Source organism: Dendropsophus ebraccatus, chromosome 15, assembly GCF_027789765.1.
Source record: "Dendropsophus ebraccatus isolate aDenEbr1 chromosome 15, aDenEbr1.pat, whole genome shotgun sequence".
NCBI lineage: Eukaryota > Metazoa > Chordata > Amphibia > Anura > Hylidae > Dendropsophus > Dendropsophus ebraccatus.
The window spans coordinates 21,507,480-21,521,333 of record NC_091468.1 but is presented as its reverse complement, the minus strand read 5'-3'; the positions used below and the strand labels follow the sequence as shown (position 1 = coordinate 21,521,333).

Sequence of the window (13,854 nt, the reverse complement as noted above, 5' to 3'; positions counted from 1 at the left end):
TGGTGCTTGGGAATAGATCAGGAGAGAAAGCTCAATCACATTTACTCTTCAATGTACTTTACACTAAGAGGGGATTCCTTAACATATCCTTAGTATTTTCTGGGATCTGCACCATTGTGGCTTATGGCTTGGCCCAGATAACTCTTTTTGCTGTCCCACCACGGGTGTTTCGTATGCCACACCTGTCGCAAAAGACTCTTTACTCCATGATAAGTGGTGATGAAGGTAGTCTATTTCACCACTAGATGCCAGTGTTTTGTATGTAAGCTTTTATCTATTGCACAGCTGTAGTAACCAAAGGGTTACTGTTTCTTATAGATTATGTATTTTATTCACCAATAGAGATACTCTTCTTTTATACCTCATCACTCTTCTTTTTTTTTAATACACACACACCTTCACCAATCCCAGGAAAGCACACAAGAAAACCTCTGTAGGAGGAGTTTTACACTAGTGGGAGGAGGTGGAAGTAGCTCAGTCTTACTCAGGTTCTCATGGGAGGAGGACACACAGGGCAGACGTCCCTGCTTTAGTCAAGCAAGGGCCTGGCTTTGCCAGGACCCCTGTCCGGGACAGTCCAGTCATGTTAGTAAGTCGAGACAAACATGTATGAAGCAGCCAGAGACACTTAGTTCTTACTGTCTATTTATTTCTACTTTGCAGGGCTAGACACTACAAGGAGGACACGTCGGGGATAAACCCAGCCCACACCGAGAACCACTCTACAAAGTGCAGGGCAGTATCCTAAGCTACAAGAGGAACTAGCCTGGATAGGATAAAGCAACCAGAGGGTATTCGTATGCTTTCTCGTAATACAGGTAAAACCAGGAAGGCTCAGACACTTAGCTTCACCCAGGTAACCACGGCTGGTGTTTGTGTCACCCTATTAGGACGGGTAACTCAGCACTGTAGGGCAGAAGGTGGTCAGACAGAAGTCTAAACATGGGCACAAGTAACTTCTCACTCTATAAAATCTCTCAAGTATTCTTCTCAAGTTTCGTCAGAGCACAGTACTACTTTGGGTTGGGACTCCCTTGAGAAACTCCTCTCCTCTACACTGCTCCACTCTACTCTAAACTATCTAAGCCCCACTACAACTACCTCTATCGTATTCAGCACTTACAAGTATCTCTCAGTACAGATGCAGTGAAGCACTTAAGTTTGTAACAAGATAAACTATCTACTGTCAAAGTGTTCTGTATTCTCAAGAGACTGTATAGTAAAGCTGTTCTACTTATTTCACTGGGAGTCAGTCTTCCTTACATCAGCACCAACACCTATACACATCCACTACACACCTTTGGTCATTTTCCCCTTCCTGTGGGTGGCGGTACCAATAGTCCGGGTGGGTCATTTACCACTTAGGACTACCTTGACAGGAGCCCAAGGGACCCATCATGACCCGGCAGGTCACTGACCATTGGGGAACACTACAAATGGGCCATATATATAAAACAGGTACCAACATCACCCCTATGTGCTGGACTACCACTGGCGTCATGACAATTCCACCATCACTGGCCGTGTACTACACCGTGACAACACACCACAACTCAACACAACACAGATCTCCATACCAGCACAAGTGACTCAGCTCTGGCTTGGCCATCTTGGAAGTTACTGTGCAGATAGAGACTGTTTATATTATATACCTTACATTCTAGTAAAACATACTTGCCAACATTTGAAAAAATTCCAAGAACACTTTATCATTGACCACATGGGGGGTGGCTTATTGTGGGTATGGTCTTGGCAGGCCTTGCCTATCGTGGGTGTGGTTTGCACGTTGTGGCTGGACACCAGACACACAACACAAAAAGAGCATTATACACCCCAGTATCAGGTCCCCAGTATATCACACACACCAGTATCAGGTCCCTAGTATTTTACACAACCCACCTCAGAGAAGTCTTCAGGCTGTAGCCCAGATATAGCACCCTACTGACTGTATATACTGGTAGTTTGTGCACATAGGATTCAGCTCCACCCCATATCATCATACTACTACTCTCTTCATCATCCTCCTGCCCCTACATCATTATACTACTACCCCCTTCATCCTCCAGCTTCTCCATAATCATACTACTACCCCCTTTATCATCCTTCTGTCCCTTCATCATCATACCACTACCCCCTTCATCTGTAATTAAACCAATTAACCCTATACTCACCAATATGGTTCTCTAGTCCCCCAGCGACTCCTTTCTCTTCTCTGCATGAGTGATGTCAATCGCACCGGTTGCAGGAAAGAGAGAGTGGCCCCTTGTTGCTAGAGGCAGATACTGCCTGCAGCCACAAGAGATATTGTCACACTGGGAGCCTATGGTCCCCTGCTGTATCAGTACACTTTTAGCTATAAGCGCTCATTAATGCTTATAGCTAAAGGCATGGGGGGCGGCAAGGAGAGGGGCTTCCCACGTCAGCTTCCTGAGACATACTCTGGACATGGTTTTACCCGGTCTCTTCAAAATTGTGACATTCCTGGCAAAATCGGGGCTGTTGGCAACTATGGTAAAGTCACAGTTGCACATGTAAAAAAAGAAAGGAATAGCCAGCTTACCGCCTCCACCTTGGCCTCCCAGCTCGGGCTCCCGCTCCAACCAGCGTGTCGGCAAGTAGCTAAGAACAAAGGATGAGTCTAGCTCCCAGCCAGGTAAATGCAATACGAGCTTTATTTTCACCTCGCACCATGCACACTCTGCAGCAACCTCCCCAAAAAGACGCCAATGCATTTCAGTTGCCACTCTCAACCTTAGTCATGGCTAACCTCCATCAGGTAAGTTCAAAGCTTATAGTCTCAGGGGCATTATAGTCTCATGCCCCGGATAATGTCCTGCCACCTGGATGTTTTATGTCATGCAAGTGTTTACATGCTCGTACCTTCAACTTTCGTGTAGTGCACCCTACGTACATTATATGACAGTGTGTGCACTGGATAATGTACACTACGTTGTAGCTGTTACAATTAAGGAAAGAATACATTTTGTAAGTTTTGGTATCATCTGAGTCACTAAACTCTGTGCATGTTTTTGCATACAGACAGGTTTTACAAGGATGATGTCCATATTTGTGGAATCCATTGACAGTTAACCAAGTCTGTTGTTTGGATTGTTTTTTGATCCTGCTTTCTGGTGAGGAGGGTGAGAGGTTGTTTCCTATTGTTTTGGCTCTCCTAGAAACTACGTCAATCCCTTGAGACAATATGTTTCTTAATGTGACATCTTCTGGCAAATATTGTCTGATGATTTTGCCTATGTATGTAAACTGTGGACTGTATCTGGTGACAAAAGTGGGTCTTCTGACATTCTAGTCACAGTCACAGTTGCACCTAGTACCCAGTACCCCCGTTTATTGCATAGGTTTGGCAGGTGCAATCGCTTTCCATTGAATTCTATGGGATTTAAAAATAATCTAGAACATACTTATCACTCCAGGCTCCTTTCCATTCTTTATGACCCCAGGGATTCCTCGCTCTGATGAGCTGGACCTTATCTCCATTATAAGTGACCTTCAGAATATAAAAAGCCAGATATAAGTAATTATACAGTGCTCAGATCATCATCAACAAGATGGAAAGGGTTTCCTCACCTCCTCTGCTCCGGTTATAGTGTAGGCATGGCCTCCAACAATACTCTCATCCTCTGCGTCCCGAATCTACAGAAAAAAAGACAATGAGAAATAGTTTCTTTTTTAATCTGTTTCTATTTTCTGATTGTAATTCTTTTATTTATTTTTCTGTACATGATTATGGAGGCTGCCGTTTTGCTTGAGCTGTTTTAACAGCATTTATTGATGTGCTTTACAGCAAGCTCAAGGACCTAGATGACAATATATAGGAGCCGTGCCATGTTGATGAACAGGAAACATCACTGGGCATACTCTGTGACCTGAAGAGGTTATTCTACTGGGGCGGAAGCTGTGAACATCATCTATTACATAGTTACATAGTAAGTATGTTTGAAAAAAGACACATGTTCATCAAGTTTAACCAAGGAGAGGATGGATGAGGGGAAGGGGGATGGATGATGGGTAGATTCTATACATATGCATTAATGGTATACATGCAAAGGAGAATAGATCAGCACCAACCCTGACACAGTGTGCAGCTTCGTAGCAGGAGACGGACAGGGTGCTTACCATGAATAAAAGGACAGTCTTTGTAAATACAACATGCACGAAGATGCAATGAATAGGTAGCACTCACCATCCGGTAAAATCTTGTAGCTTTATTCCATTTCACAAAGCAAAAGACAGACAAGATGTGGACATCATAACGGCAGACGCCAAACAGGTAAGTGGTAACAGTCTGTTTCGCAGTTCCCCGCTTCTACGGACCTCGTAGAAGCGTAGAAGCGGGACACCGCAAAACAGACTGTTACCACTTACCTGTTTGGCGTCTGCCGTTATGATGTCCACATCTTGTCTGTCTTTTGCTTTGTGAAATGGAATAAAGCTACAAGATTTTACCGGATGGTGAGTGCTACCTATTCATTGCATCTTCGTGCATGTTGTATATGCATTAATGTTATTTTGATCTAAGAACTTGCCTGTTGTGAAGCCCTCTACTGTTTTTGCTATGACCAGATCCTGGGGTAGGCTGTTCCACAGATTCACTGTTGTCATGGTAAAGAAGGCTTGTCGCGTCCAGAGACTGAACCTTTTATTTCCCCTTATCTTTTGGGGTAGGTTTTATCTGGAACATCACATATTATATATATATATATATATATATATATATATATATATATATATATATATATACTTTTTTTTTTTGCAGAAATCAATAGTCCGGGCAATATTAAGAAACTTTGTAATTGGGTTTATTAGGCAAATATGCCATTATCTGCATTCAAAAAGACTTTCCCCAGGCCCCCCCCCCCCCCCGCCTCCTCTCTCTCATCCACTGCTCATTATCAGGAAATCTTGACTCTTTTACATCAGTCGCGCCCTGCCTGTTCTATGGAGAGGGGAGGGAGAAGGAGGGAGATTAGTCGTCAGCAGAGAGCAAAAAACAAAGGATTACACAGTGGGACCTGTGTGAAAGCCGTATTCAGAGGTCAGAGAGGTCAGTGCTGACTTCAGAGTGATGTAGCTGTAAATTAACTCTTTGTTGTCCTGTTTTGGTGCCTCCTCTATAAAGACTAAAATTACTAATAATACTGCTATAGAAAGACTAATATATAATAACAATACTGCCATACACAGACTAATATTACTAATAATACTAAGTAATGTCTATAAAGGTTTAGTGACACTTAATTCAACTCTTACTAGAAACAAACCCTAACTACATGTCTACTACCATCACCACTCATCTACAGAAAGTCAAGTTCAGGATCTGTCTATAATCAGTAAAAGAAAATTTAGGTGATATATTCCCTCTCATGAGTCTTGAGACTGGAGATACTGAAGATACTTTGGCTGCATTCACATGTCCCGTGTTCTGTCCGTGAAACACGATCGACACTGACGTAGAATGTAAATCCTGGACTGATTCCCCGGACGGCATGATGTATCAACATCATGCCAGCAGCGAGGAAACTCTTTGAATCCAGGACTTGCATTCAATGTTGACTGTTTTTTACAGACAGAACACGGCACGTGTGAATGCAGCCTTAGGCCCAGTTCACACTGAGCAAAAGCGGCGGAATCCCGCCGTGATCAGTGTCCTGCAGTGAGTGAATGGGTGAACGTGTGTGTGCGTCCGTTTTCTCCCCTCTCCGCTGGAAGAATTGAGTGTGAACTGGGCCTTAGTGTTATTGGAAAACAGCTTGCTCATTTTGTTTCAGCAGCGATTTTAGCTGGTCAATAATCCCCTGTTGTGTTTTGTAGAGGACCTGTTATTAGAAATAACATTTGACATGTCATCAGGCATAGCGGTAGTCCAACAACACTCAAATCTTCAAATCTTTATCTTAAAGTGCAGAATATGCTGTTTCGATCCTTTGTATTCTGTACTTGGCTTCACAATAACGATTTGAAGATTGCACTTTATGCTGTTGAACCAATTGTATCCTGTTATACTGGTCCACTCCCCTGCTGCTTGCTAATTCCATCTATGTAGTCTCATAGATTTACATTGACGTAATTAGTCACAATGGACATATGGTTAGAGAGTGGATCGCATGCTGACTTGTGCTTTTCCCAGCTATATCACCTGATCACAGCGGGTCTCATCCTGATGACATTTCTAATGACAGATACTCTATAATGGTCTTTACTGGAACAATTACAGGGACACCACCTCCAGTAGGTGGCACCAGAGAGCAAGTTTTTTTTCTCTCTGGAACAGATTTACTTTGCATATTTTTCTCCCAATGAAAAGTCTCGCCTCCTCGATGCCTGCACCAGGAATAAGACATTGATTTTTATAAAACAATGATTAATGTTAAGACTTACTGATGCGCAGCCAGCCAAGCACTTGTCCCTTAGAGTTCTTTGGATTATCTGGAAATAATCATTGGGAGCAGACTGTGACCTATATATCACACCAACCCCACCAGTGAAATCTGCCAGTGATTCCACCATATGACCTCCAATGAGGGCTTCATACGATCCATTGATCCTGTAGAGAATATATTTAGTTTATTACTCTATTCTCCTTGTTCATTGAGACATTAGCCCACAATTCCATGTTCACACCATAGTAAACATGCGACTCATTCCCCTGGTGTCCTCCTGCTTTGTCTCTGGGTCCCCCGTTGAATTCTACGGCCACCACTTTAGAGGTAGACTTTATACCAGTTTTGATAAATCTCCCCGGCAGCATGTTTATTATGTTCTATATAATGGCATCACTATATAAAAAGTTTACCATGGCCCGAGTACCCCTTTAATGATAAAATAAATCATGGATACAGTAAGTCCACACGAGAAGGAGTTTATTACAAAGCAATGTTTTAGCGCAAAAAAAAAAAGTTCTCTCTGGAGTACCCCTGTCTATGATTCATATTATTTATAAGATTAATATTTCTTGCACTTACTTAGCGTAGGCTTTTTCCAAGAGGGCGGTCCAGAACTCATTACTCGTTTCAGACTTTACAAAGAGGAGCTTATTTTTCTTGGTGGGCAGCCTGTCATCGATGACCACGTCCACCCACTCTCCATATTGCCAAAACTGCAAGAAACCAGAACCGTCTAGTGACATACAGTGCTGTGCTAATATCCTAGGCAGGTGTGTAAAAAGTGTACTTTCCAAGGTGACCAGAGGGAGAAAGTGGAGCACCGGGGAGAAGTACAGGTGAGATCTTTTCTGCTCGATCTTTTCTGCTCCCGGACAGCCCCTTCAACTTGGTTATGTAGCATTAAAACCATATTTAAGGTAAATAATGGCTTTTTTCCCTTTCTCTTTTTTACTTTTTTTTGGTAAAAACCTTTACCTAATAACCTCTGTTAAAACCATGGATACAGCCCTGAAAAACATGGATAGCCGTCATATTTGATCAAGAGCAAGAAGACGAGAATTGTCTCCGAAATGGACTGCCACAGCCAGATATGCAATATCTCTTGTGGTTCAAAAGTTATCACTAAAAGTTCTCATGCGGGTTCATAATGATCAGAACCAGCGCCTTTGTTTAGCACCATGGACAGCACCTTAAACACATGATCGCATGAAATTTTCTCGATTGTTGTTGCAACTTTCTGTGATAACTTTTGAACCACAAGAGATATTCTAAATATGACTGTGGCAATCTATTTCTGAGACAAGTCTGGTCTTCCTTGATGTGCTACATAACCACCTTCCTACTGAAAAAACTTGATCTTATAAGGCAGCATTCAAGATGGTGGTTATGTTTCAGACACATATGGATGTGCCCCCTCACCCATGGAGTATGCAGATATGTCATTTCCCCTTTTGTTTCTAAAATAAAATGGTATCCTGAAACTTTTGATCAACCATATTCCAAGCATGGTTTAACTATAGGAAAATGGAGAGATGATAGCCACATCAAGGCTCTGAACCCTAAAGGGCGCCTAAAACACCACCGGCACCAATACCATGAATGGTCAGTGCTATAAACAGAAAAGAGAAAACCCTATGGATCAAAATGGGCCCCTGTTGTAGTGTCAGAGTTTCACAACCCTAAGAAAAGAATATATTTGCTCCCTCTACATCTTTTTCCATACCCCTTGCTTGGTATGAACCTAGAATTCTGTACAATTTGCTCCGACTCAGTATCATGGGGGACATTATTAAAAGGGTAGTCCCATTTTATTAAAGGGGCACTCTAGAGAAAAAAAACTTTTGAAAGAACTGGTATCACAAAGTTATACAAATCTGTAATTGACTCCTACAGGGGCATATTCTTTCCAGTCTGACACAGTGCTCTCTGCTGCCACCTCTGTCCATGTCACGAACTGTCCAGAGCAGTAGCAAATCCCCATAGAAAACCTCTCCTGCTCTGGAAAGTTCCTGACATAGAGAGAGGTGGCAATAGAGATCACTGTGTCAGACAAGAAAGAATACACCACGTCCTGCAGGATACACAGCAGCTGATAAGTACTAGAAAACTGAAGATTTTTAAATAGAAATTGTTTTACAAATCTATATAACTTTGTGACATCAGTTGATTTAAAAAAAAAAATCTCCAGAGTACCCCTTTAACCCCTTGAGGACCAAGCCTAAAATGACCCAGTGGGCCGCGCAAATTTTCATTTTTGTGTTTTTGTTTTTTCCCTCCTCCCCTTCTAAGAGCTCCAGCACTCTCAGTTTTCTATCTACAAGCCATGTAAGTGCTTGTTTGTTACAGGAATAGTTGTACTTTGTAATGGCGTCTTTCATTTTACCATAACATGTATGACGGAATCCCAAATATATTATTTATGAAGATATAAATAGGTGAAATCGTAAAAAAGAATGCAATATGGTAACGTTTGGGGGGTTCCTGTGTCTACGTAATGCACTATATGGTAAAAGCAACATGATACCATTATTCTATAGGTCAGCCCGAACACAACCATATGCAGGTTTACACAGATTTTCTAATGTTATGTATTTTTTATTAATAAAATCCTTTTTTAAAAAAAATTAATTATTAATAAAATGGGCCTATTGTGACGCTTATAACGGTTTTAGTTTTTCACCTATGGGGCTGTATGGGGTATCATTTTTTCCACCATGATCTTTAGTTTTTATTAATACTATATTTGTGAAGATCGGACATTTTGATCACTTTTTATTAAATTTTTTTTTTTATATATGTAATGTAACAAAAAAATCTGTAATCTGCAAACTTTTTTTGCTCTTTTCATCTACGCCGTTTGCCGTTAGTGATGACGATTGTTATATTTTAATAGATCGGACAATTACGCATGCTATATTATATGTTTATTTATTTATTTTTATATGATTTATTTATATAATGGGAAAGGGGGTGATTTAAATTTTATTAGGGGTGGGGCTGTGGTGTACTAATAAAGAAATTTTTTTTTATTTGTACACATTTTAAGTCCCCTTGGGGGACTTTTACATAAAATTGTTAGATTATGCACACTGATCATTGCTATGCCAATGGTGAGAGACCTCTGGCGGTTCGTTAAAACGATCGGGACCCCTGCAGTCACACTGCGGGGGTCTTGATCGGTAAGTGACAGGGGACTGCCCCTGTCACTTACACTTAAATGCCACAGTCGCACCGCGGCATTTAAGGTGTTAATGATGCGTTGCAGCTCGATCACTGCAGCCTGTCATTAACGGTGAGGGCCCGGCTGCTCACTGCAGCCGGCCCCCACCTCCATAGCCCAGGGCTTACCGGTAAATCCTTGATCATCTAGGGGTTAAGTAAATAATAAATAATAACTGGAGTGGTGGCGAGCGGTGAACCCCATTAATTCTGGAGACCGTTATGTCCCCATTCTCGTGATCGGTGAGGGTCCTTGCAATCGCTTCTATACTGATCTCCTTTCTATAAGGAATTGACCATCCCCTGAGAGCCCCATAGCAGCCGTGTGGCCTGTCTCTATGGTGGGCCCTTATAAGTGACATGTTAGGTGGGGGGGCACCCTATTCCAGACTATCCACTGGGGCCCAGCAGCTTTAAGTGTTAATATAAAAAATGTTACCGAGAAATAGAAGATCCCAGCATAGCCCTTGTCAAAAGATTGGTCTTGTGGAACTACACGAAACAGGCAATCTTTATTCATTGAGAGAGATGCAATGGAGGCGAGGAACCAGCAGTCACCTGTGTGAAGGAGAAACCAAAGGTTAAAGGGAACGTCCCATGTATTTAATCTTAATTTTTTGTATGGGCCCTATTACACAGAGCGATAGTCAGCCGAATCAGGCATATTCGACAGATTATCCCTCCGTGTAATGAAGACAATGATCAGCTGACAATGATCCTCGGCTGATGATGTAATTAGTTTCTGACCCAAAATCATTGGCCGCCAGCTGATGAATAAAAAATGATAAAGTTATACAGACCTCTCCATGCTCCCTGATGTCCTGCTAGCTTTGGCTTGGTCCCAGAAGTGTCTGAAGTGACAGACAGCTCAGCCAATCACCGGGATAGTGCAGTGGTCAGTGATTGGCTAAGCGGCCTGTCACCTCAGACACTGCCAGGAGCGGGCGGAAGCTAGTAGGACATCAAGAAGCGGGGAGTGGTATATCTAGTTTATTATTTTACATAGGCTGCACGGACATCGCTAACGATAAATATACAGCCCCTGCTCCACGATTATTAGACCTTATATGGGCTCAGTTAGCAAGTGCAGATCTAGGAGATCAGCGGTCGCTTACACCAAGTTGCTTGGGTGATTACAAATGGGAAAATGCCATGTGTGACCATTGTTGTTGTTTTTTTTATGGGTTAGAATGTGTAAGTTTTTTTGTTTTAAAAAGTATTTTTACCAAGAGATGATGCGATCTTCTACATTTATACACACTTGTATATTGCTTGCGTATACTCCGCATCTCAAACCATTACTGCCTGTCATTGTTACACTGACCGGTAACCTAACAGGTCATGCCTCCTGCACAATCTTATAAGTATACAGCCATGGCGACTATCAGCACCTGCAGTTGTGTTTGACAGTGCTGATGGGCAACTAAGAGAGCTTACTGTGCCTCCTATCGACTGCAGCAGCTAAGTGGTTTAAAATGTTACTGTCATTTGTAGTAATTTATGACATCATGAGACATATCAAAATTTACTGAATGGACCAGTAAACTAGTATGGGGTCTGGTTACTTTTAGGGGTTTGATCTGGGGTCTGATTACTTTTAGCAATCTGATCTGGGGTCTAGATACTTTAAGGGGTCTAATTGTGGGTCTAAGTAACATTAGGGGTCTGATCTGGGGTTTGATTACTTTAAGGGGCCAATATTAAATAAGATTTAATGTCTGATCTGGGATCTGATTATTTTTAGAGCTCTGATCTGGGTTCTGGTTACTTTTTGGGGTCTCATCTGGGGTCTAATTAATTTTAGAGGTCTGATTACTTTTAGGGGTACTGATCTAGGGTCTAGTTACTTTTAGGGGCCAATACTAATTTGATGCCTGACGTGGAGTCTGATTATTTTTAAAGATCTGATCTGTGTGCTTCTGCGTAACCCCTTATCTACTGCAATGTTCACTTACTATGCACTTCCATGAATCATAGCTATGCCCCTGCTTTTAGAGGTCTAATAATAATGCTTTTATTTGTATAACGCACACAGATTCTGCAGCACGTCAGGGGCAGAGCAACTGGGGGTAGATTGGTGCAATTGGCTTTAGTAGTCCCGCCCCCAGTGCACCAGAATGACTTATTAGCTTACTGATTAAACCCCTAATATCACGGAAATGGTGTTGAGGATCAATGTAAAACACGTACGTTCATCCTCAGCGCCCCATGCCTTATAGGGACAAATCAGCAGCTTAGATACTTCTCTTTAACTACAAAAAAAAAAAAAAACACCTTCAAAAGATGACATTTTTACTGTCAGCTCTAAATCTCCCATAACTACAAGCTCAGGATATGCGTTCTTTTACCAAACCTAGCTGAGTTCCTCTAGTATCACCATCTATAAGTATATGGAAACGCATATGTAGCTTAAATTATACATTATATATCACAGCTTCACTCACCTAGACGCCCCTGGCAGACATCTCCTCGTTCAGCCCCTGTTACAATAAACGCCGGATTTTCCTTTATTTCCTGCAACATTAATTTTTTTTTTTAATTTTAATGCCAGTAGTCATTAACCAAGTCATTCTCCAGTATGCATCCCCTCCATCCACAGAAAGTGCTATACCAAAATAGGGGTTCCCGAAAAACTAAAATATTGGATATCTGGAATAACACCCCCCCCCCCCCCCCTTCCCCCGTATAGATCTTCAGGGGAGCCACCACACACACAGAGCGAAAGTCCTGCGCCCTCAACTGTGTAGTGGTGATGTGGGTTACTGCAGCTCAGCTCCTGTTCACTTCAATAGGACACTAGGCAGCAGATGGTGAAGGGCTTCTGGCACCATTCCCTGTGTATAGGTGTTGGTGCAGCAACTCCCCAAATAATTAATCTAAGGGGGTGCCAGGTGTCAGCACCCCACCAATCACACTTTGGGGAATAAAAGAACTCCTAATAGTCATGTCCTCAGCCTCTCACTCCATGCACTAGGTATAACTAGGTATCAGTTTTGCTCAGACTGTTCCTCAGAGAATATACATACACATTAGTCTCCAACATATTCTTACCTTGGGTCTCTTCCACACAAGCCCCTTCGCCTCCTTTGACCATGGACCCAACTTGTCTTTGCCCAGTGAGGTCTGAGCAGCTGGAAATTTTGGATCTTCAAATAATTTGCCTAATTTCAAGCATTCTTCCTTCAGTTTCTTGAAGTCTTGACCTGCAAATTTTACTGGGTTGTTGATGGAGCCAAGGCACACAGCACTGACCTGCTCTTGGCCAACCTTGGAGGCAACTCCAGCCATGATGTAAAGTTCTCTAGTTTTCTGTACTGTAGAGGATGATTATAGAACAGTAACAGGCAGGCATTTATACACAGTTACATGCATAATGATACCCTGGAGATACTAAGGACTGTAGTAAGGTAAGCAAAAGCTGTGTTCACATGTCTATGTAGATATGGGATAATTCCATCACAAGGCCAAATAAGAACATATAGCATAGGGCCGAACCAAGCAGCAGATTCAAAGGATTTGAAACTCACCAGGTATTTTAGACATTGTTGCAGTTAATTGCCCGCTTGATACCCCCAGAGCGGTCTCCACTGACTGGCTGGTGAATAGCCATCACCAATATACAGAGGAATAACAGGAGTTCAATCACTACAATAGTCAGGCAGAGGTAGGGAGAATTCATAGTCAATAAACAAGCTGTAACATCCACACCCGTTCAAGTGGAGGTTTTTTTTTTTTTTGTTTTTTAAATTAAATGGTGACAAGGGTTTTTACATGGAATGTGAAGGGGACTGGAGATAGGGTGAAGTGAAGGGCCATGTTCAACTTGGTGGAAAGACGTCTCCCGGCAATTGTTTGTCTCATAGAGACTCATCCTACCCCTGATTTGAGTTATAGATGGGCCTCACATGAGTATCATGCTTTTTTTTTTTTTTTTAAGATACTCCTCAGGTATTTATGTGCAGAATAAAATCCAATTTCAGATAAGTACAGCAGAGTATTGACTCTATAGGCAGATATAGTTTTCTACACTGTAATGTAGCCAGGCAAACAGGGGTCCTCACCCACCTCTATCTCCCACCCCCCTTTAATTCCAAAGGCACCATTGAATGATGTAAAGCAAGACTTATTGCCTAGGGATACTCACAAAAATATAGAGGAGACTAGAACAAGACATTTGCTCCAGTGGTTAAACACGTAGCAGCTGCCTATAATATGCAGGTGAAGCATTTTG

At 42.1% G+C, this 13,854-nt stretch overlaps 1 protein-coding gene across 1 annotated transcript in view; it reads right to left on the bottom strand.

Annotated features, from left to right (window-relative positions):
* The window catches only part of LOC138773999 (calpain-2 catalytic subunit-like), a 44,587-nt gene extending 31,676 nt beyond the window's left edge, over positions 1–12,911 (bottom strand). The window contains exons 1-7 of the mRNA XM_069954543.1: positions 12,675–12,911; positions 12,068–12,137; positions 10,063–10,181; positions 6,984–7,117; positions 6,400–6,565; positions 3,589–3,654; positions 3,423–3,508 (exon numbers count right to left, since the gene is read on the bottom strand). Coding sequence (XP_069810644.1) covers positions 3,423–3,508; positions 3,589–3,654; positions 6,400–6,565; positions 6,984–7,117; positions 10,063–10,181; positions 12,068–12,137; positions 12,675–12,911 — 878 coding nt within the window. The remainder of the gene's footprint in view (positions 1–3,422; positions 3,509–3,588; positions 3,655–6,399; positions 6,566–6,983; positions 7,118–10,062; positions 10,182–12,067; positions 12,138–12,674) is intronic.
* Between the last annotated feature and the right edge of the window lie 943 nt (positions 12,912–13,854).